Source organism: Dendrobates tinctorius, unplaced genomic scaffold (assembly GCF_039654945.1).
Source record: "Dendrobates tinctorius isolate UK_male_01 unplaced genomic scaffold, ASM3965494v1 ptg000143l, whole genome shotgun sequence".
In the NCBI taxonomy this organism is placed as follows: Eukaryota; Metazoa; Chordata; class Amphibia; order Anura; family Dendrobatidae; genus Dendrobates; species Dendrobates tinctorius.
The window spans coordinates 36,920,427-36,945,162 of NW_027361810.1; the positions used below are offsets into that span (position 1 = coordinate 36,920,427).

A 24,736-nucleotide genomic window follows, 5' to 3' on the forward strand; every position below is an offset into this window, starting at 1 on the left:
AGGAGTGTGTACACCCAATAATCAGCCGTGTTGAGAATGTGGGCGATGCGGCGGTCGTTTCTCAGGCACTGCAGCATGAAATCAACCATGTGCTGCAGACTCCCAACTGCCCAAGAAGCGCTGTCCCCTGCTTGAGGCGTCATCTCTGCCTGCTCTGCATCACCCCACCCTCGCTCTACATACTGACTACTAGAGCATTGTGTACCTCCCTCCTCTGGAGAGATGTCTTCCTCCTCCATTGACTCCTCCTCATCCTCCTCACAAAGTGTCCCCTGCCTAGGCCTTTGTGAGGAACCACATTGCGCTGACTGTCCAGAAACAGATGGCATTTGCGATCTTCATCCTCCACCTCTTCCAAAACCTCCTCCCTTACTGCTTGCAGTGTTTTTTGAAGCAGGCAGATAAGGGGGACAGTCATGCTGACTAGTGCATCATCTGCACTCGCCATCCGCGTTGAATCATCGAAGGCACGCAAAACGTGGCAGATGTCCTTCATAGAGGCCCAGTCAGTGGTGCTGAACTGTGACCGGCGCACACTGCGACTTGTTTGCGCCTGATGCAGCTGATACTCCATTACTGCTGCCTGATGCTCACACAACCGCTCCAACATATGTAACGTTGAATTTCACCTGGTGGGTAGGTCACATATGATGTGATGTTCTGGAAGGCGGAATCGGCGCTGCAGAGCTGCAATGCGCGATCTTGCCATGCTGGAACGCCGCAAGTGAGCGCACTCTATGCGGACCTTGTGCAGCAGTGCATCAAGATTCAGATAGTCCCTCAGAAAGCTCTGCACGACCAAGTTGAGCACATGTGCCAGGCATGGGATGTGAGTGAGGTTGCCTAGGCCCAGAGCTGCCACCAGATTTCGGCCATTGTCACACACTACCAAGCCTGGCTGGAGATTCGCTGGCACAAACCACATGTCGCTTGATGGCATTCCAGAGCTCCTACACTGTGTGGCTTCGATTCCCCAAAGAATTTAATTTCAGTACGGCCTGTTGACTTCTGGCCATGGCTGTGCTCATATCGGTTAAGCGTTCACGGGTCCATGTGGCGGTAGACCGTGACTGCTCCTGCAGCGCTGATTCAGATGAACTGGAGTATGAGGAGGAGTCAATGTGTACAGACTGGATTCCTGCAATCCTTGGAGTTGGCAGAATACGTACAGTGCCACTCTCAAGATCTGTACCCGGCTCCATAACATTGACCCAATGGACAGTGAGGGAAAGGTATCGTCCCTGTCCATGGTTACTGGTCCACGCATTGGTGGTCAGGTGGACTTTGCTACTGACGGCGTTTAGTAGCGCATGTTTAATTTTTCCCTCCACATGCTTTTGCAGGGCAGGGACGGCTTGCCTGCTGAAATAAAAGCGGCTGAACACGGTGTATTGTGGGACTGCCAATGCCATGAAGTTACGGAAGGTGTCAGTCTCCACCAGCCTGAATGAGAGCATTTCAAGGTCCAGTAGTTTTGCAATGCCAGCATTCAGAGCCTGTGCTCGGGGATGGTTTGCCGAGTATGGCCGCCTTTTCTCCCATGCCTGTGCTACCGATGGCTGTAGAGTGGCCTGGGAGTGTGAGGATGACAGGGAACGTGGTGCTGTGGGTGGAATGTCACTGGGTCTCTGGACAACACCAGGTTCTTCCATGGCGATCCTGTGAGGAAGCCGATCCAGCTGTGTATGAGCTGGATGAAGAGGCTACAACACGAGCTGAAGAGGTGGTAGGTGGTGCTGTAGGTTGGCCTACGTCTTCAGTGTGTCTTTGTAACTCCACCACGTGCTTGGTCCGCGCATGTTTCCACATATTTGTGGTATTCAGGTTGCTGACACTTTTCCCTCTTTTGACTTTATGATTACACAGCTTGCATTTGACAAAGCAAATGTCATCTGCAACTGTGTCAAAAAAGGACCACGCACTGCAAGTCCTGGGAGCGCTCGTTTTGGGTTTTGGAAGAGGAATGCTCCTAACGGGTGCCGAAGTGGAGGCTACAGGCAACCAAGTCTGCCCCCTCCCTCTCCCTCCTGTTTTGGCCGTTCGGGGAATCTCTTCCTCAGAGCTGCTTCCACCACCTTCCTGTTCCTCACGCCATGATGGGTCAAGGACCTCATCATCTACACTACCCTCTTCAAACACCTGCTTCTCCTGGGTAGTCTCGCCAGCACAGTACGCACCAGAAAGTGGCACCTGAGTCTCATAATCTGATGCGTACTGAGGTGTGCTGACCATAGGCACTGGCCCACCCGCCTCTTCAGATTCAGAGGGACAAAGCAGTTGCGAATCACTGCATACTCCCTCTTCTTCACATTCTAGAATGCTGCTTGGCTGGCCCCCTGTTTCCAAGCCAAGAGATTCAGAGAACAGAAGTAGAGATGGCTCCTGTCCAGGGCTCTCTGACTGCCTGGGCAATTTGGCAGGTGGTGAAGAGACAGATGGTTGCTCTTCAGTGCTCTGGCCCTGAGAGGATGTGGAAAAAATTGAAGTCGATGCGTTAGCTGCCATCCATCCGACAACGGCTTCAATTTGTTCGTCCCGCAACAGTGGGGTACTGTGAGGTCCTACAAAGCTGTGCATAAAGGACTGTTGCCGGGTAAAACTGGGGGATGCTGAGTCACTGGTGCCCACAGCAGGCACAGAATCCCCACGTCCTCTCCCTGATGAAACTCCATGCCCACAACCACGTGCCTTACTCCCTGCCTTCTTCATCTTGGTAGACTGATAAAGATAGGCAGAAAAGAACGGGGGGGCATAGTGTGCTTATTCCTGAACAGCTGCTAACAGGTATAAGAAACACTAATTTTATAAAGTGTGTGGACTACACTTTAATATGAGCTAATGTGGCCTACACAACTGTCAAGTGGAGTGTTTAGTGAACTTTATTTACGTGTTTTTTTTTTCAAAAAAACAAAAAGAATGTGACCAAAGATGTGAAAGCAATAGTATCACAAACTTTTTGGAGCTATTACAATGCAGGAAGGTAACCTACAATGCAATAGATGAGGCTCCAAAAAATAGGCTAATACTAATCTGACTGCGGCTGCAGGGCACAAGCCAGAAAAAAGGCTCCTCTATCTGCTCCTATATAGTGTTTGCAACCAACCAATGTAGATGGATACGGATGGAAGCACACTAATAGGAGAAAAAAATCAGGAAAAATGAGCTGCAATAAAGCAAAAAAAGGACTATGTATGAGGCAGTGACGCACGCTGAGCGGACTACAACCAGAGGTGGTGCAGAACACACTACAACGTGAGCTGCACTCACACACCTCACTCACACACAGACAGCCGTGAACAGTTCAGAGAACTGGGCACTAGCACTGAAAGGCTGCAGAAAGGCTCCGCTGTCTACTCCTAGAGTGTTTGCAACCAAAGTAGATGGATACGGATGGATGCACACTAATAGGAGAATTACTGAAAAATGAGCAGCAATAAAACAAAAAAAAATATGTATGAGGCAGTGACGCACGCTGAGCGGCCTACAACCAGACGTGGCTGCAGGACACACTACACAGCGTGAGCTGCACTCACACAGACCTTGCAGACAGCTGTGAACAGTGCTGCAAGGCAAAAGAAAGCTACAGTGATTGATAATGTAGCCTGGGTAAAGCACAATATTATATAGCAAATCGCTATCTCTAACTGTCCCCCGAGTCTTGAACAGCAGCCTGTCCCTAACTGAATTCACAGCAGAGTGAACCCTAAATGGCGGCGGCTTTTATAGTGCATCATGACATCTTTTCAGCAGCCAATCACAGCCATGCCATTAGTTAACATGCCTACATGCCTAACAGGATGTGTCCACACTTCTGAGGATTCCTCATTGGCTGAATCAAATCAAACTGGCTCATAGCATTATGGGAACTTCCGATTCCGGTATTTGATATGCTAAAAGTATCGGAACTCAGTATCGGAATTCCGATACAGCGAATATCGTCCGATACCCGATATTTTCAGTATCGGAATGCTCAACACTAGTTACCACCTAATCTCATAGTGCTTCAAATAACGTGTCCAGTTCTAAAAAGTGACATATGCATTACTTGCAGCACTCATTATTTTTGTTAATTAGTTATAATATCATCGTGTGTAGATCTGCGCAAGATTTATAATGATGTCTCACCCTGTCTTGATAGTATGCCAGGCACATGGAGGACGCTGATAAAATGCCATAACACACGTTTCTTTACATCAACTGCACATGTCTCAGCGCATCATCATATCATCATAGGCTGCCGGCCAATCTCCATGCCTGTGTGGCATATTGTTTCTTCGCACATGCGCAGTCCTATTTTTTGGACGTTTCTGCGCCATCTTATATGTGGCATGGAGTATCTAGTAATTCCCACATATTGCGGAGGTATTAGGAGATAGATAAAAGATAATAGATAGATAGATAGATAGATAGATAGATAGATAGATAGATAGATAGATAGATAGATAGATAATAAATAGATGATAGATATGATAGATAGATAGATAGATAGATAGATAGATGCATAGTGTGGGATGCCAACACCTGGGACAAGACAAATATTTTGTGCCCCCGAAAACATAAACCATTAACTCTCCTCTTTTTAAAAAAAAATAAAAAGTTATACATTGATATATCCATTTTTTGCATTTCTAAATTTCATTTTGTTTTGTAACAATTGTATTACCTTAACCCTTAACCCAATCAAATCCTTAGTCCTAACCATAACCCCAAGTCTAAGCCTAAATTAATCCCTAATACCCTTACCCTAGGTACAGTTTAAAAAAGTATAAAAAATATAAAAACAGCTCTTAAATGTATAAAGACAGTTTTGTATTATGTGCAATGCTCTTGATTAAATACGGTCTTCATTATGTGCTAATCTTCTGCCTTCTTGGTTGCTGCTTATTATGCAGAGTGCAGCATTGAAGATGAGTTTGTCATTGGCTGCTGCCCTCTGCGTAGGCAGCAACCTCACATTATTACACTGAGCTTTGTTATCTTGGTCACTACCCATGCAGAGCGCAGCAGCTAGTGATAAACTCATCTCCATTGCTGCGCTCTGCATAAGCAGCTCCAGGTGGATAGATATATGGATAATAGATAGATAGATAGATAGATAGATGAATAGATATATGGATAATAGATAGATAGATAGATAGATAGATAGATAGATAGATAGATAGACAGATAGATAGACAGGCTTTCAGTCATCCAGAGCAATGGATTTGTTTATAACTTAGCACTGCATCTTTATACTCTGGCAAAAGCATCGTTTTTCGTTGGCACCACCCCTGGCACACGGGTCGCATGCCCCATCCCCATGCCCCAATGGTGGGAGGACCAGACTACATAAATCCATGAGCTGACGAGTTCTGGCTTTATCCCTCATCTCTTTGTGTTGTTTGTATCAGTGTGCAGCTTGCAGTACATTCAGCACGTTGCTCAATTAAATGCACATGTAAAATACAGTAGAATTTTTGTTTTTTTCCCTTTCCCGTAAATGACAGAACTCACATTGCGGCCATCATGCAATTTAATCTGTTGGTGTTCTATAAATTTAATTTCCTTTCTTTCATGCACATTGCTCTATCTCAGTTCTATTCAATGTTTTGTGAGTCACTATTTGGTTTAATGTCTGCCACAAAAGCTGTTCCATATTTTTTTTTTTCAATAGGCAGTTTTGTTTTACCAGTACATTTTCTGGAAATGGAAAAAAAAAAAAAGAAAACCTTTAAAGAAAGCTTATATTTAACTCTCTAGGATAGCAATCTTTTGTGCCGTAATCAAGAAATGTCATTGCATTATAACCGCAGCGTTGGAACTGTTGATTTTCCATATTTATGTCTTTTGACAATAATATAATACAACATATTAATGTTTACCTTCCTTGACATGGATTACGTTATTTAACATGTTCATCATGTGCACTATCCTCACCAACTGTGTGTTCATGACTCTGAGTAAGCCCCCGGACTGGGCCAAGAATGTAGAGTAAGTATTTGCTAAAAATGTTTATTTATTAAATATTTGAAAATGGATTGATCGCGTAGAAGGAAGCTTCCATGTCAGAGCTCAGAGGACGTGGTCTTTCTATAGGTTTCTGATAACAGAATTTGATAAATATATCACAAGCTTGTAAATGGAGTAATTGTTAATGGAAACCAATAAGGTTACTGCTTTAAAGAGGTTAACCAGTTTCAGAAAACCCCTGCCTCCGGGCGTTGTAAAAAAACAAACTCAGCTTTACCCACCCTCCCCAGGTCCAGTTCTGAGTCGCCACAGCTTCTCCCTTTGCCCATTATTGGCCGCAGCCCTGAACAGCGCCACAGCCAATAAGTGAGCTCAGCGGTTTTTCCCGGTTTGACGGCATAAAGCGCTCTTAGCTGCTGAGCTCACTGATTGGCTGCAGTGATGTCTACATAATATCAGCGCTGCAGACAGTGACAAACACTAGGAATGGCGACCGAGAAAGCACTTACCCCGGGGAGAGTGAGTAAAGAACAGTTTCTTTTCTACTAAAAAATGGAAAAACCCTTTAATAACATGGCCACATCCTAGTGGTGGAGGAGTCTGACTTTCACCTCCAAAAGAGCAAGGAGCTTCTGCGACAGACATATGATTGGACTTTAAAGAACCCATATACCCACATATATGGTCCTTCTAATGCTACCCAGGTAATTATTCTCTTTTCCATTAGGTCAATGACATCACGTGATTAAAAACTGACTAGCCAAATCTTTCTAAACGTTATGTAGAAACAGGAAGTCTATTTTCACTGCATGAGTCATCATTAGAACTACAATTCTAATCACTGCAAAGTCCCTGGCTGGGGTGAGGAGCAGCAGCTGGGTCAGGAGTTGAGGAGGAGGTGAAACTGGGCTGTCAGGGACTTTTCAGTGTTGTAGAATTGTACTTCTAATGATGACTGATGTAGGGAAAAGAGACTTCCTTTTTCAACACAGAGCTTAAAAGGATTATATTTAAAATGAATACTATTGATAAAATTTGCCTTTTTGTGTAGCCATGCGTAACAGTTACAGCTGAATTTGCTAACTAGATGGGTTGAAAAGTCAAGCTTTCAAAACACAGCACAACAGATTTCATCAGCCGATCGGCCCTAATATCGAGAAGCCCAAGGTTCATCACTGCTCTGTTGCAAGTAGACTTTATTAATATAAAAGTTTTATAAGTGCTTCATTTATCAAAGCAAAGTAACATTAAACAGCAGTAATTGCCCTTTCTAAGTGGCTGCAAAAAAAAAACCAAAAAAAAATCCCATCATTTAGAAATGAGGGCGAAAGACAGCGCTGTAACAGGAAGTAGCATCTGTAAAAGCGGACAGATTAACCTTTATCATTAGTGGTTTTATTATTATTAGTCTTTTTCTTTCAGATACACATTTACTGGGATTTATACATTAGAATCATTGATTAAAATTCTCGCAAGAGGTTTCTGTATCGATAAATTTACTTTTCTCCGTGATCCCTGGAACTGGCTTGACTTTAGTGTCATCTTGCTGGCGTGAGTATAATTTTTTGTCACATATTATATAACAATGTATTATTAGCATGGCTTTTATGCAATCATCCAATATGCCAGTATGTTCAATATTGCATATTAATCTTAATAACATGTGCGGGGCAATCAAAGGGAAAAGAAGAGTGATTTTTATTTACGGGCCGATGCTCTGAATCTGTTATTTTTCTTTGTTCCTTTGCCTCTCCACTCGTCACATATGACCGCTTCTTCCCCAATTGTAAATATATCCTTTTTAAGCCAAGAAAGTGGTCAGCAGCCCCATAGATATAAATAATGGAGTGGAGGCTGAGCATGGGCACCTCCGCTATATTAAGGATAAGGCTGCAAAGTGCCGTATTCGTTTTTCCATAACCCTGGTCTTGGGTTTCCCAGTGATCAGCAAGTTATCCTATATTAGGGAATATCTTGATTTTTTGAGGAATAACACTTTAAAGGTCTATAATGTATCACCGTGGGTCCTCCACTAGTCTATACATGCGCAATTGCAAACTTTCGAGACTACTCAAATCTCTTCATCAGGCATAGACTCATCTTGAGTCTATGCCTGATGAAGAGACCTGAGTAGTCTCAAAAGCTTGCAATTTGCTACCATGTTTTCAGTTAGCCATTAAAAGGTATCAACCACTGAGGACTCTCAATTCTAAATATTTCTCTTCATAGACTCATTCTCCACATTATTTCAATCAAGTAGCTACCACCAATAGGTGGCACAAGTGCTATAGCTTCTGTTCCTCAGAAAGAGAGGTGATTTACATTTACTTCCCATAGAGCACTGCCAATAGGATGCTCCTTAAAGGGGTTGTCCCATGAACAAATTCAATAGATCTTGGAATAATAAGTTTCACAATCGGATGTGTTAAAAAAAATGTTCCTGTGCTGAGATAATCTTATAAATGTTCCCCCGTTAATTACAAATGTTACTTATAAATTTTATATGTACAGTACGCTGGAGCTGCTTTGTGACTGATTTGATTTATGATGAGCTCAGAGGGCTGGAGACAGGGCAGAAACACTTTATCCTGTGATAAAACTGGCAGGGAAATTAATGTGTTATTTCAGAAAGCAGCAGCTGTGAGCCTCTGCTGTTTCGTCTTATGCTGTCTCCTCTGGATAGGAGATATGGTATGTGCAGACCATGGACTAGAGCAGCTCTGCATGGTCAGACACAGCCATTACACAGTACACAGCAGGGGCACATTTATAAGATTATATCTCTGCACATGGACATTATTTTAACACATACAATTGCAGAACTTATTATTATTTCAGGATTAATTGATTAAAATGTGCTGTTTGTGGGACAAACCTTTAAGTGGAGCTAGTACCCCAAATCTCCAGCCCACCACCTGTAAAATATTATATGTAAAAAAAAACTTTGCGTGCAGCATTAGCCCATACTGTAGCACATAACATAATCCACTAATGAGATAACTGAACAGATAAGAGTATGGACTGTTCATGTAAGTAAATCTTAAAAGTACAAAATAGTTTAGTTTGGACTGGTTTTGGGTTTTTTGATCACAGTGATTTATACTTCAATATACCAAACGACCTGTCACCAGGTCAAAATTGGCCAGTTTTTGCTCTTATTTCAATCCTGCTGCTCCCATGAGTGTTCCATTTTTTGTTTGTTTTGGTTTCATTTTTGCTTTTAAATTCACCATACAGTTTGAGAGATGTGGACATTTTAAGATGTTGATTTTTATTGTCTTTACCAAGGGGGTGTGGCACAAAGTATTCTCTGGGGGGGGTGTCTTCAGGCTGCTCTGCATTATTAACCTTTGAGCACTGCCCTCTTAGCAAAGATATACCATAGGAAAATAGCCTCACCAAAACCTTGACAAATGCACTAGCAGGATGCAGCAGGCCCCCACTGATAAAGGCAGGGGCAGCACAGGTGCAAGCTACTGATAAAAACAGCCACCCACTCACCTGGCAAATTATGGAGGGGTTGGCTAGCTAGTAGCAAAAATGCACAAAAATAGGGTTTGCATAGAACGCCATTCACACAGGTAAGTGTGATGCAAAGTGTCAGGATAACAGCCTATTGATCACACCCATAGTATTAGCAGGCGGGCTGTCCAGCACTATATATGCATCACACAGTGACAGACGCCCCAGTACATCAAGCCAACGTAAAAGGGGTATAGCTGCATTCTGCAAAAAATGATAAAAAGTGAAATAAAAGATACAAAAATTAATGCATATAATAAATACATTAAATGAGGCATTGGTTAATATTTTGGCCAAAATAGATAAGCTCGCAACCCACGCCAAGGGTCCTCAAATTTGCGAGTCCTAACACTAATTTCAAAAACAGCGAACATAGAAAAATTCAGAAAAACATACCGTAGGAAAATAGCCTCATCAAAACCTTGTCAAATGACAAATGCACTAGCAGGATGCAGCAGGCCCCCCACTGCCTTTATCAGTAGCTTGCACCTGTGCTGCCCCTGCATTTATCAGTGGGGGCCTGCGGCATCCTGCTAGTGGATTTGTCATTTGACAAAGTTTTGGTGAGGCTATTTTCCTGTGGTATGTTTTTCTGAATTTTTCTATGTTCGCTTCTCTTAGTAAAGACCATAAAAATGAGCACTAAATAAGAAGGTCTGGAACCATACCGTGGATATGAAAAAGAAAACAAATAATGGAATGCATAACAGCAAAAAAAACTGCTCCTATTACATATGGGGTACATAAAGCCTTTCTCATGAATGGGATGAGTTACTTCATAATTTTTACAGATTTCAATTAAATCTGTTACCACTCTCCAATTATTCATGGCATCGGTGTGGTCCCAGTTATAGTGAATCATGAACTTTTTTTTGAAAACACGATTAATAATGAATGTATGTTTCCAATGCAATAAAGTCCTTAGTAAGTTATTAGTCATTCTAATAAATGTATTTATTACTGTCGCAGGTATGTAACAGAATTTGTACCCCTAGGCAATGTTTCAGCTCTTCGAACTTTCAGAGTATTAAGAGCTTTGAAAACTATTTCTGTAATCCCAGGTAAGAAGTAATTGGTGTGAGGTGTTAAGCCCCTAGTACATCCAACTGTTTCTATGTGCCCATCATTGTGTTTGTGTGTCAATTTCCCTTTTTTTAAGATAATTTTTGTAACACTCAGCATTTAACGTATGTTTCAAAATAAATGATTTTAAATACCGCACATTTGAGGAAAGTAAACAATGAAAGACTATTCCCAGGTTGAACATTTACAGCATATCCAAATGTTTAACCACATCTATCTCGAAAAGAGGGCCCTGTTACAATCCACTGTCATTGGTAAATTGGACGCACATGTTCAGGTCTATTCATTCATTTTTACGGGAGTTCCGAAATCCAACCAGGCAACCTTTGGAACTCTGAAACAAATGAATGGATTTCCAAATGGAGTTCCAAAGGCACTTCTACATTCCAGACAGCTTTTGTTGTTGCCCTATTTTAAGCCTTTGACCTGCATCTATCAGACATTTTTTCATTATTAGTTGGATATTGTCACGCTGCAGCTATGCAGGTAACTGCAACCTCCACTAGATGGCAATGAAGTGGAAGGATGGTAACAAGTCTGACTTGCAGGGCTGCACTGAAGCTACCACCAGGTGGCAACAGAATAGTCAAACAAGCCGAGTCAAATCCTAGACCGTCACACAGTACAAAGGGAAAAAACAAGCACAGAGTCAGTGGAGAACCAAAGGGTCAATACCAGACAAAAGGCAGAAGTACCAAGAGACCAGAGGCAAAGTCAAGTCAGAGTCAAAGCAGAGTCAAACACAGGGAAATCCCAAAGCAATCAGGAAACACTAAGACAGGATGGGCAGAAAGGGAGGAATAGACACGGGCAAGTTCAGAAAGCCCAGCAGGACCAATCAGGGTACTACCAGAGTCAGATACTCACGCCGTAGACAGAAAATATAACTGACATGGCCTGCAGGACACAGCAGGAAGAAATAGCTGACCAAAACCCAAAACGAGGCCAGGCAGAGCTGTCCCTTGCCATGATCAGACCGGAAAAGTTCAGACAGGGCTCAAAATCCAGACTGGATCATGACAGAAACGACTGAGATGGGACAACCCCTTTAAACCATAAAAGTGATCCAGATAAAACATTTTCATTGCTTGGTTGAATGCTGAACAATTCAAAATGTATACATTTTTTGAAATATTTATTGATAAAATAATTTGTTTAAAGGGATTTTGAAATGATTCTGCAGGATCAAGCAAAAACAAAAAATGTTTTTCAACTGGCATCAATTAAAAAAAAAAGAATCTCCGGTGTCACATATTTGATTGATGCCCCTCAGTATTCTTAGATTCTCTTTGGAAATATCCACCCAATGTGTCCAGCGCTGGTGGTCGCACATTCAGGCAAGCTCAATTCCGTTTTCTCCATCTTCTTTTATACATGCGGTTAAGTGCTTTCTCCTATTGTGCTGGCTGCCATTAAGATCTGTCACAGTAAGTGGATGTTCTGAGAAGAGAATAAAATATATGTATGTTACAACAATATCTAGACATAGGAGTATATATATATTTGTAAAATATTCCAATTTACAAAAAGGCTGTTTTTCATGATTAAAAAAAAATGTAATTTTAATTTTTTGGGGAACCCCTTTAATATGCAGTATAATAGGTATAAGGTGCATGTGTCTCTGGATGTGACCTTGAATCCCCTGTGATCCAAACATAGATGCTGCTCCTTGGAATTTCATTGATTACTATTAAACTGTGTGCTGCATGACAACTGAAACTAGAAAAAGTGTGAATTGTGGAATAATTGTGGTTGCAGTGGCAACTTACAGTATGTATCATGAATAAAAAAAAAGGAACAAGCAACCATCAGACTGCCGGAAGATTGTCACAATACTTATTATGACTCTCTTACACATAGGAAATAATTCATGCTGCATTTAAACTGTAATTTTTCCCCACAATTGACAGGCAAAGTGAAATACTGATTTAGAAGAATATTTTAGCAAATATTCGCTGATATTACATATTATTTCCTCAACTGGGTCCAGTGCAAGATTTGGATAGATGGTATATACATGTCCCTCATCCTGATATATAAATATATATATATATATATACTGCTCAAAAAAATAAAGGGAACACTAGGCACTCTTACTGAGCAGACACATGGATGTTAGTGACATTCCTATCATATCTACCTGTTGTTTATTCCATTGGCACAACAGCAGGAGAAATTGAATCACAATCAGTGTTGATTTCACAGAAGTGTGACTGACTTGGAATTACATTTTGTTGTTTAGAGGGAATCTGTCACCTATTTTTTCGCCTATCAGTTGCCGGCACCGCCATCAGGGGCTTATCTACAGCATTCTCTAACTTGATGTAACCTAAAAGAGAAGAAAAACGAGTTATATTATACTCACCCAGGGGTGGCCCGGTTTTGGTCCGATGGGTGTCGCTGTCCGGTCCGGCGCCTCCCATCTTCTAGCGGTGACGTCCTCTTCTTTGCTGTTGAGGGCAGAGCAGATTACTGCAGTGCACAGACACCGGGAAAGGTCAAAGAGGTCCGGCTCCTGCGCACTGCAGGACTCTGCTCTGCCCTGCACAGGAGCCGCGAAGGGAAGCAAAAGAAGAGGACGTCATCGTTAGAAGATGGGAGGTGCCGGACCAGACCGTGACACCCTCTGGACCTGTCATCCTGGTATGTATATATATATATATTTATATATATATATATATATATATATATATATATATATATATCCCCATCATGGTGTATGTGTCACACATCCTGGCCCCATCCTGGTATATACAGTATAACGCCCATCATGGTATGTATATTCCCCATCATGGTATATACAGTATGTCCCTTTTGACCTATCCTAGTATATATATCACCCATCCTGGTATGTATGCTCCCCATCCTGCTATTCTGATGCTATTCTTTAATGGATAGAGAAAAAAATTATACTCACCTTCCCTCTGCTCCCCGCCACATGGTGTCCTCTTCTGAAGTCGGCAGCTGACTTTAGTGTGCAAGCGATGGGAGCGCATTGCATCATTGCCATGCTCCCCCAATCACGTGCATGCCAATGTCAGCTGTTGGCCTCTGATTGGCCTGCAGTGTGTATTGCCGTGCATGGACCCATCGAGTCTGTGAGCTGCAATACACTTCAACTGAATGTGCATCCGAGAATGCACATCCAGTTAAAGTTTGTGCGGATGATAACTGACCCCTCAAGGGCATGATCGTGGTCGCGACCACTGTGACCGTGATTGTTACACCCCAGCCTCAACACTTGATTCCCCCTCTTAGTTTAGGTGGTCCGAATTTAGACACATTTTACATTGTCTGGTTCTTTTAATTCTTTTACTAATCAAAATGTTGTGTCAATGTTATTTATCCTAGAACATGACTGGATTGTGCAGGATATTGTAGAAAAATGTATTTTGGTAATTTTTTTAAATTGCATTTAAGGTTTGAAGACCATTGTGGGGGCCCTGATCCAGTCGGTTAAGAAACTTTCAGATGTGGTCATTCTCACAGTGTTTTGTCTGAGTGTCTTTGCACTAATAGGACTGCAGCTATTTATGGGACACCTAAGGCATAAATGTGTGTTTCTCCCAAAAGTTTATCCTGAAAATATTGAAGAATATGTGAAGAATGAAAGTAAGTCATGTTGTAACTCCATATCTGCTCAAGGAACCCATTTTCAAAACTGTATTAATTTCTTAAAGAGTACCTTAACCTTATTGTTGATCAGTTTCTGAATGTACTCCGTTACCTTGTCTTGCTTCCTTTTCTCTCACAATCGTTGATGAAAAGGCTCATTTGTCTGGTTTGTTCATGCACTTGGAGTAGCTGTTTTGAACCACAAGTCTATAAAATACCTGTAATCCTGTGTGAGCTTTTCTGCTCCTCTTACCCAGGGGTGAACCTAGCCTTTCTGCTGCCTGAAGCGAACTGCTAAATGCACCCCCCCGGTAGTAAAATCAGTATAAATAAATCTGGTTTACTCTTTACTAGCCTAACCTGACGTACATGTAAAATACATACACTTTTAAATAGGAATATATTTGAAACATCGATCTTTACACTTCTTCAGGGACTCAATGCCCCCTGAGGCGAAGTGATCAATTTGCTTCATTTTAAGTGAGCCCCTGGCCAGGGAACAGTGCTTACTGTAGCGTTTCTTCCTCGGCGGCCGTCTGTGTGGTACAGATTCGGCACACAGTTGCCACACGTATTACACAAACGAACATGGATATCTCCACTACCGTTTTTTTCCAGTACCGGAAATATCAGGATGTGTGAAACCAGCCTAAAGCCATATTCACACCTTCAGTATTTGGTCAGTATTTTACCTCAGTATTTGTAAGCCAAATCGGGGGTGGGTGAGAAATCCAGAAGTGGTGACGTGTTTCTATTATACTTTTCCACTGATTGTTCCTCTCCTGGTTTTGGCCTACAAATACTGAGGTATAAATACTGAACGTGTGAACGTGACCTGATAGAGGGATTCTGCTATTTCTGACTTCCTGCAGACAGAAGTTGCAGTCACAAGATGGCGCCGATAAAAGGTGGAGATGGTGACATTATACACAGGAGCTCTGTATATAGTGTATAGTGTACAGGTAATACAGTGATTACCAGTGACATACACAGGAGCTCTGTATATAGTGTTAGTGTACAGGTAATACAGTGATCACCGATGACATTATACACAGGATCTCTGTATACAATGTCAGTGTATAGGTAATACAGTGATCACCAGTGACATTATACACAGGAGCTCTGTATATAGTGTCAGTGTACAGGTAATACAGTGTTCACCGGTGACATTATACACAGGAGCTCTGTATATAGTGTCAGTGTAAAGGTAATACAGTGATCACTGGTGACATTATACACAGGAACTCTGTATATAGTGTCAGTGTACAGGTAATACAGTGTTCACCGGTGACATTATACACAGGAACTCTGTATATAGTGTCAGTGTACAGGTAATACAGTGATCACCGGTGACATTATACACAGGAACTCTGTATATAATGTATAGGTAATACTGTGATCACCGGTGACATTATACACAGGAGCTCTGTATATAGTGTCAGTGTACAGGTAATACAGTGATCACCGGTGACATTACACAGGATCTCTGTATACAATGTCAATGTACAGTTAATACAGTGATCACCGGTGACGTTATACACAGGAGCTCTGTGTATAATGTATAGGTAATACAGTGATCACTGGTGACACTATACACCCGACTGCTGTATATAGTATGCAGTGTATAGTGTTAGTGTACAGGTAACAAACTTACTCACCAGTGACATCTCTAGGTGAAGTCCTTTATCTTCACTTTTCATCTTTCATTCAGCACAGACCACCCTCACTTCTTCCAGCCAGAGCTCATCTCTGCAGGAAATAACACAGTTATCTAGATCACCGCTTGCTAAACACATTACTTAATTTTATCCCAAATTCTAAACTACACCAGATGAAGAAAAAAGTGCCAGTGTCGCTCTGCACATTAACAGGACCGCCCACCCATTTGTAAAAAGTATCCTCAAAAAATAAAATAAATACATCACTGCAGTAATAATATCCCTTAATTAGCATATAAACCAGGAATAGAACAATCCACAAAATAGATTATCTGTGTAGCAAGGTGGATATTAAAACTTAACCTTTATTAGGTAAAATTGTAAAAAGCCAAATTAGTCAAACAAGTAAACAAAGGGGTACCACAGTGAATGAACTACCCTATAACCAACGAACAGGAGAGGGGGGTAGTTAAAAAGGTACTACTTGCCTCTCAGATCCTCACTATTAATCTGACCTGATAGCAAAATGACTATAGTTGCCCATAGGATATGTCATGCACTTGCCCAAGTAAGTCACAATAACATGTATGGGTATAACATCCTTTTCTTATAAGCACCACTAATTTGTGCCATATAAATGAGATCATGTATATACTATTCATCCTATGGGCAACTATAGTCATTTTGCCATCAGGCCAGATTAATATTGAGGATCTGAGAAGCCAGTAGTACCTTTTTAACAAACCCACATTTTCTGTTGTTCGGTTATAGGGCACTTCCCTCACTGTGGTTTTTGTTGTTTTACTAATTTGACTTTTTCCAATTTTACCTACTAAAGGTTAAGTTTTAATATCCACCTTGCTACACAGATAATCCATTAATTAGCCCCTATGGTATATCCTGGCCCCTGTGGGTCAAATTCCTGGCTCCAGCCATATGTTCTCCCCTCCTGCCATCATTCATGAGTATTCATTCAGTCTCATGTGATGTCCCATGTCCTGCCTCATCTGTCTCCATCGTAGCCATCCTGTCCCATTTGTCTTCATCCTGCCCCATGATCCTGCCCCCTGCTCTATGCTGCCTCCCATGCTCCATTCTGCCCCCTCTGTGCTCCATTCTGCCCCCTCCGTGAGAGCGAAAAAAAGAAAGAACAGAGAGAGAGAGAATGAACATTGAGATAGAGAGAAAGAAAGAACAGAGAAAGAAAGAATGAGGGGAAGGAAAGAACAGAGAGAGAAAGAAAGAGGGGGAAGAAAGAACAGAGAGAGAGAAAGAAAGAACAGGAAGAAAGAAAGAGGGGAAAGAAAAATGGCAGAGAGAGAGAAAGAAAGAGGGGAAAGAACAAAAAGAAGAGGGGAAAGAACAGAGAGAGAAAGAAAGAGGGGAAAGAAAAAGAACAGAGAGCGAAAGAAAGAACAGAGAGAGAGAAAGAAAGAGGGGAAAGAAAGAACAGAGAAAGAGGGGAAAGAAAGAACAGAGAAAGAGGAGAAAGAAAGAACAGAGGGCGAAAGAAAGAACAGAGAAAGAAAGAGGGGAAAGAAAGAACAGAGAGAGAGAAAGAAAGAACAGAGATAGAGAAAGGGAGAACAGGAAGAAAGAAAGAGGGGAAAGAAAAAGGACAGAGAGAGAAAGAAAGAGGGGAAAGAACAAAAAGAAGAGGGGAAAGAACAGAGAGAGAAAGAAAGAGGGGAAAGAAAAAGAACAGAGAGAGAGAAAGAAAGAGGGGAAAGAAAGAACAGAGAGAAAGAAGAGAAAGAAAGAACAGCAAAAGAAAGAAAGAGGGGAAAGAAAGAACAGAGAGAGAGAAAGAGGGGAAAGAAAGAACAGAGAGAGAAAGAAAGAACAGAGAGAGAGAAAGGGAGAACAGGAAGAAAGAAAGAGGGGAAAGAAAAAGGACAGAGAGAGAGAGAAAGAAAGAGGGGAAAGAACAGAGAGAAAGAAAGAGGGGAAAGAAAAAGAACAGAGAGCGAAAGAAAGAACAGAGAGAGAAAGAAAGAGGGGAAAGAAAGAACAGAGAGAAAGAGAAGAAAGAAAGAACAGAGGGTGAAAGAAAGAACAGAGAGAGAAAGAGGGGAAAGAAAGAACAGAGAGAGAGAAAGAAAGAGGGAAAGAAAAATAACAGAGGGGAAAGAAAAACAGAGGGCTAAAGAAAGAACAGAGAGAGAGAGAAAGAAAAAGGGGAAAGAAAGAACAGAGAGGGAGAAAGAAAAAGGGGAAAGAAAAAACAGAGAGAAAGAAAGAGGGGAAAGAAAGAACAGAGAGAGAAAGAAAGAGGGGAAAGAAAGAACAGAGAGAGAAAGAAAGAACAGAGAGAGAGAAAGAAAGAACAGAGAGAGAGAAAGGGAGAACAGAGAGAGAGAAAGGGAGAACAGGAAGAAAGAAAGAGGGGAAAGAAAAAGGACAGAGAGCGAGAGAAAGAAAGAGGGGAAAGAACAAAAAGAAGAGGGGAAAGAACAGAGAGAGAAAGAAAGAGGGGAAAGAAAAAGAACAGAGGGTGAAAGAAAGAACAGAGAGAGAAAGAGGGGAAAGAAAGAACAGAGAGAGAGGAAGAAAGAGGGAAAGAAAAATAACAGAGGGGAAAGAAAAACAGAGGGCTAAAGAAAGAACAGAGAGAGAGAGAAAGAAAAAGGGGAAAGAAAGAACAGAGAGGGAGAAAGAAAAAGGGGAAAGAAAAACAGAGAGAAAGAAAGAGGGGAAAGAAAGAACAGAGAGCAAGAAAGAACAGAGAGAAAAAAGAGAGAGCGAAAGAAAGAGAACAGAGAAAGAAAGAACATAGAGAGAAAGAGAGAACAGAGAAAGAAAGAACAGAGAAAGAAAGAAAGAGGGGAAAGAGGGAAAGATTAGACAGAGAGAGAAAGAATCAGAGAAAGAGAGATTAGAGAGGGAAAGAAAGAACAGAGAGAGAAAGAAACAGAAAGCGAAAGAAAGATTAGAGGGAAAGAAAGAACAGAGAGAGAGAAAGAAACAGAGAAAGAAAGATTAGAGAGGGAAAGAAAGAACAGAGAGAAAGAAAGATTAGAGAGGGAAAGAAAGAACAGAGCGAGAGAAAGAAACAGAGAGAGAAAGAAATATTCTATAAAGACACTATAGCAGCCTAGCTCCCATTGTAGTGCCCACCTGAGGACATATCATGATCCGCTCACATGGCCGGCATCCCCGAGTCCAAGGCGATCCCACTGTCGGAGGAGGACACGGTGATGGATCTGAAGAGTTCCCTGAAGTGATTCCATGGTTCCATCACAATCTCCTCCCGAAATTACCTAATTTCCGGTGAGCTTCCAGCATGTCGCTTCCGGTGGAACGTCACGTGTGAGTTTTAAAGTGCTCCTCGGGGCTCCGCCATGTACTCCTGTGTTCACGAGAAAAGTAAGCTCCCGGCCGCGACAGACTCTCAAAATCGGGACTGTCCCGCTGGATCCGAGATGGTTGGGAGGTATGAATGCTCCCCACCATACACCTTGTACATGCACGGCTCCGCACACCCCATACACACACGGTTCCACTTTGTATGCCTCGTACACGCACGGCTCCACTCCATACACCTTGCACACACACGGCTCCAATCAGTAGACACATGGCTCAGCTCCGTACACTTCGTACACACAGGCCTCCATTTCGTACACCCCGTACACACGCGGCTCCGGTCCGTACACCAAGTACACACACGGTTCCGCTCTATACACCTCGTACACACACGGCTCCACTCAGTACACACATGGCTCCACTTCGTGAACCTCGTACACATGCGGCTCTGCTCCATACACCTCGTACTCATGCGTCTCCGCTCCATACACCTCGTACAGACATTATTCCACTCCATAAAACTAGTACACATTCAGCTCCGCTCCATGCACCTCGCACGCATGCGGCTCCGCTCTGCACACCTAATACCCATGCGGCTCCACTCCCCACACCTCGTACACACGCGATTCCACTCCCCACACCTCGTACACACACGGCTCCGCTCCATACACGCCGTACACACATGGCTCCGCTCCATACACCTTGTACACACGCGGCTCCACTCCCCACGCCTCATACACACACGGCTCCACTCCGTACACCAAGTACACACACGACTCTGCTCCGTACACTTTACACACACACGGTTCCGCTCCGTACACCAAGTTCACACACGGCTCCGCTCCGTACACCTTGTACACACGCAGTTCCACTCCCCACACCAAGTACACACATGGCTCCGCTCCGTACACCAATTACACCCATGGCTCTGCTCCGTACACCAAGTACACACACGGTTCTGCTCCGTACACCTTGTACACACACGGCTTCGCTCTGTACACCTTATACACACACGGCTCTGCTACATCCACACTGTAAACCCCTCCTAACTCCACACAAACTTCCCCTGTCCAGCACCATGACAACCAGCACAGCAGAGTCCTGCAGACACCGAGGCCCCTGATCATGTGACCCCTGACTCCTCCCCTCCTGTGACCTCATCCCAGGTCCTGTGCCCACAGAGCAGCCATTTATGTGGTGTCCGGCTCTGCAGGTTGAGGTGGGTCTCTCTGGGAGGGCGAGGATGGTGTGCATGGGGGGGCCTGGCGGCGTATCAGTGCAGTGCAGGAAAGGTAGGGATAGCCCCCGAGCCCGCAAGGCAATAGAGTAGTGACTGAACCTGCATCTCCGACACAAGTTCACTTACTACAACTGCAGAATCTGCCGCCCCCTCTCTTCAGGGACAGAGCGCCGCCTGAGACAGTGCTCAACTGGCCTCATGGTAGGGGTGCATACTAAAACCCAATGTGCCAAATTAATCTATATCTATGCCTATGGTAGATATTTTAGTCGTATTCATCTATACCTATGCCTCTTTTAGATTATTTTCACCATTTCATTTTGTTAATTTAGTTTTCCTTCCCACTTCACTCTATTTGAAGCAGAGTAACCAATTTATTTACTTATGTATTTATTTGACATAAAGTTGCTATACATGAATGAAGTGGTTAATTTTTTTGGAAACAGAATAACAGTCTTAAGCTCCAGTATTTTTATTGGAATAAGTTCATATTAGTACAACAAGGTTATCTTCCCAGTTTCATCAAGATCTTTTTAGGGATTCAGTCTTCATGTGCCGCCATATTCTGCCACACCTATGCCTAGTGTGTTATCATGGTTGGAAGCAGAATAACGGTTTTAAGCTCCATTTTTTAATTGAAATAAGTTCATATTAGTACAACAAGGTTATCTTCCCAGTCTCATCAAGATCTTTTTAGGGATTCAGTCTTTATGTGCCGCCATATTCTGAAATACCTATGCCTAGTGTGTTATCATGGTTGGAAACTGAATAACGGTTTTAAGCTCCGTTTTTTTTATTGGAATAAGTTCATATTAGTACAACAAGGTTATCTTCCAAGTTTCATCAAGATCTTTTTAGGGATTCAGTCTTTATGTGCCGCCATATTCTGCCATACCTATGCCTAGTGTGTTATCATGGTTGGAAACAGAATAACGGTTTTAAGCTCCGTTTTTTTTATTGGAATAATTTCATATTAGTACAACAAGGTTATCTTCCAAGTTTCATCAAGATCTTTGTAGGAATTCAGTCTTTATGTGCCGCGATATTCTGCCATAACTATGCCTAGTGTGTTATCATGGTTGGAAGCAGAATAACGGTTTTAAGCTCCGTTTTTTTTATTGTAATAAGTTCATATTAGTACAACAAGGTTATCTTCAAAGTTTCATCAAGATCTTTTTAAGGATTCAGTCTTTATGTGCCGCCATATTCTACCATACCTATGCCTAGTGTGTTATCATGGTTGGAAGCAGAATAGCGGTTTTAAGCTCTGGTTTTTTTATTGGAATAAGTTCATATTAGTACAACAAGGTTATCTTCAAAGTTTCATCAACATCTTTTTAAGGATTCAGTCTTTATGTGCCGCCATATTCTGCCATACCTATGCCTAGTGTGTTAACATGGTTGGAAGCAGAATAGCGGGTTTAAGCTCCGTTTTTTTTATTGGAATAAGTTCATATTAGTACAACAAGGTTATCTTCCAAGTTACATCAAGATCTTTTTAGGGATTCAGTCTTTATGTGCCACCATATTCTGCCATACCTATGCCTAGTGTGTTATCATGGTTGGAAACTGAATAACAGTTTTAAGCTCCATTTTTTTATTGGAATTTGGAATAAGTTCATATTAGTACAACAAGGTTATCTTCCAAGTTTCATCAAGATCTTTTTAGGGATTGAGTCTTTATGTGCCGCCATATTCTGCCATACCTATGCCTAGTGTGTTATCATGGTTGGAAGCAGAATAATGGTTTTAAGCTCTGGTTTTTTTATTGGAATAAGTTCAAATTAGTACAACAAGGTTATCTTCCAAGTTTCATCAAGATCTTTTTAGGGATTCAGTCTTTATGCGCCATATTCTTCCATACCTATGCCTAGTGTGTTATCATGGTTGGAAACTGAATAACGGTTTTAAGCTCCATTTTTTTTATTGGAATAAGTTCATATTAGTACAACAAGGTTATCTTCCAAGTTTCATCAAGATCTTTTTAGGGATTCAGTCTTTATCTGCCGCCATATTCTGCCATACCTATGCCTAGTGTGTTATCATGGTTGGAAACAGAATAACGGTTTTAAGCTCCTTTTTTTTATTGGAATAAGTTCATATTAGTACAACAAGGTTATCTTCCAAGTTTCATCAAGATCTTTTTAGGGATTCAGTCTTTATCTGCCGCCATATTCTTCTATACCTATGCCTAGTGTGTTATCATGGTTGGTAACTGAATAACGGTTTTAAGCCTTTTTTTTATTGGAATAATTTCATATTAGTACAACAAGGTTATCTTCAAAGTTTCATCAAGATCTTTTTAGGGATTCAGTCTTTATGTGCCGCCATATGCTGCCATACCTATGCCTAGTGTGTTATCATGGTTGGAAGCAGAATAGCGGTTTTAAGCTCCATTTTTTTATTGGAATAAGTTCATATTAGTACAACAAGGTTATCTTCCCAGTTTCTCTAAGATCTTTTTAGGGATTCAGTCTTTATGTGCCGCCATATTCTGCCATACCTATGCCTATGGTAGTTTTTTTTACAGTTGGATTTTTTTAATGTATTTTCCCTTTCCACTTGACTCTATTTAAAAATAAATTAGCAGAGGTTAAAACTGTAATTGTGTTTTCAACAAGGCAAACCCATGCATTTCTATATAGTAACTTTATATTTCAAATAAACACTGAATCCCTAAGAAGATCTTGATGCAACTCTGAAAATGCGTTTGTCATTAATATGAACTTTTTCCAACAAGAAAAACAGAGCTTAAAAATGTAATTCTGTTTTCAATAATGTTAATTCATACATTCCTATATAATAACTTTACGTTTCAAATAAACCGTGAATCCCTAAGTAGATATTTATCGAAAAATTTTGCCTTAAAGCCCTTGTGTTTGTTTGTTTGTTTGATTTTCACACAAGACTATGGCAATGGCAGTTTTTTTTAAATGGTTTTCTTAATTTATATAATCTCTCTGATCTCAGTTTACTGATAAAATAAAATATACAGTTTACTTTATTTAAAAAAAAATGAAAGGCTCACTCACACTGGCCGTTTCGGCTCCGTTATGTGCATGCGCTTTTTATGCGCATGCGCATAAGAAGCGCACGCTGAATTACTGTGTCGCTGGTTTTAAGCGCACACAGTCATTCAAATAGGCGGCGGCAGTCCATTCTGCACGGAAAAAATGGACATGCTGTCGCTTTTTTCTGCGCATCCGTTTGATGCGCAGAAAAAGCGCAGTGTCTGCACTAGCCCATTGACAACAATAGGCTCGTTTTTTCAGCGCTGAAAAAAACGTGCAAACGCTGCCTGTGTGAACGAGCCCTTATGAGGCGATATTAAGCTGTCTGTTGTTAACACAAGTCACATATATGTTACTGTAGATTTGAAATGAAGGCTGAATCCTAGATTAGATGATGAAGTATAAGTTACATAAAAGTATTTTCATTACAGAAATGACTGAACAGATTACGAATATTGACCTAACCTTATTTAAAACAAATCAAAACATAGCATCAAGTCTAAGTTACATAAAACTATTTTATTTGGGAGAAATATTTAAGTTAACATTTACACAACTGAATGGATTACGAATACTTGACAAAACCATATGAAAGAGTAACTATCATGTTTGAAGTTTTTTTTTCTAGAACCCCCTGACCCCCTTAACCCATTAGGACCTGTTTAAAATAAGAAAACTTCTTACTTACCCTCCTGTCGACCCACAAAGCTCCTCTTCTGGGCCAAAGTGCAACTGAACAGTTGCCAGAATGCGCGTGCACGTGCATCCTCGGGCATTCATTCTCCTAACATGTCTTCAATCTGAATACGCTTTAGGAGAATAGTTCAGCGACGGACAGTTAGTTACATGTTTTAAAATTAGTGATTTAGGGACAGATTATTGTAGTATTGTATATGGTAAGCTAGATCGAGGACAGATAACATTTACTGTGCTATATTTAGATGGAAGATCTGGTTACCATTAGCAGACATTATTTTGGGAAGAAAGTTGAACACCCATACATTCCTATATAGCAACTTTATAATTCAAATAAAGACTGAATCCCTAAAAAGATCTTGATGAAACTGGGAAGATAACCTTGTTGTACTAATATGAACTTATTCCAATAAAAAAAACAGAGCTTAAAACCGTTATTCTGCTTCAAACCATGAAAACACACTAGGCATAGGTATGGAAGAATATGGCGGCACATAAACACTGAATCCCTACAAAGATCTTGATGAAACTGGGAAGATAACCTTGTTGTACTAATATGAACTTATTCCAATAAAAAAAACGGAGCTTAAAACCGTTATTCTGCTTCCAACCATGATAACACACTAAGCATAGGTATGGCAGAATATGGCGGCACATAA

At 41.5% G+C, this 24,736-nt stretch overlaps 1 protein-coding gene across 3 annotated transcripts in view; it reads left to right on the forward strand.

The window, feature by feature from the left end:
* Nucleotides 1-24,736, forward strand: part of LOC141049368 (sodium channel protein type 2 subunit alpha-like) — a 263,234-nt gene that overhangs the window by 103,116 nt on the left and 135,382 nt on the right. For 2 of the 3 annotated variants that reach the window (XM_073545765.1, XM_073545766.1), the window contains exons 1-4: nucleotides 5,886-5,970; nucleotides 7,372-7,500; nucleotides 10,441-10,532; nucleotides 13,975-14,166. In XM_073545765.1, the coding sequence (XP_073401866.1) occupies nucleotides 5,891-5,970; nucleotides 7,372-7,500; nucleotides 10,441-10,532; nucleotides 13,975-14,166 (493 nt within the window). In that variant the 5' untranslated portion in view covers nucleotides 5,886-5,890. Of the gene's footprint in view, nucleotides 1-5,880; nucleotides 5,971-7,371; nucleotides 7,501-10,440; nucleotides 10,533-13,974; nucleotides 14,167-24,736 lie in introns of those variants that run through there. The other variant, XM_073545767.1, reaches the window with a different exon arrangement.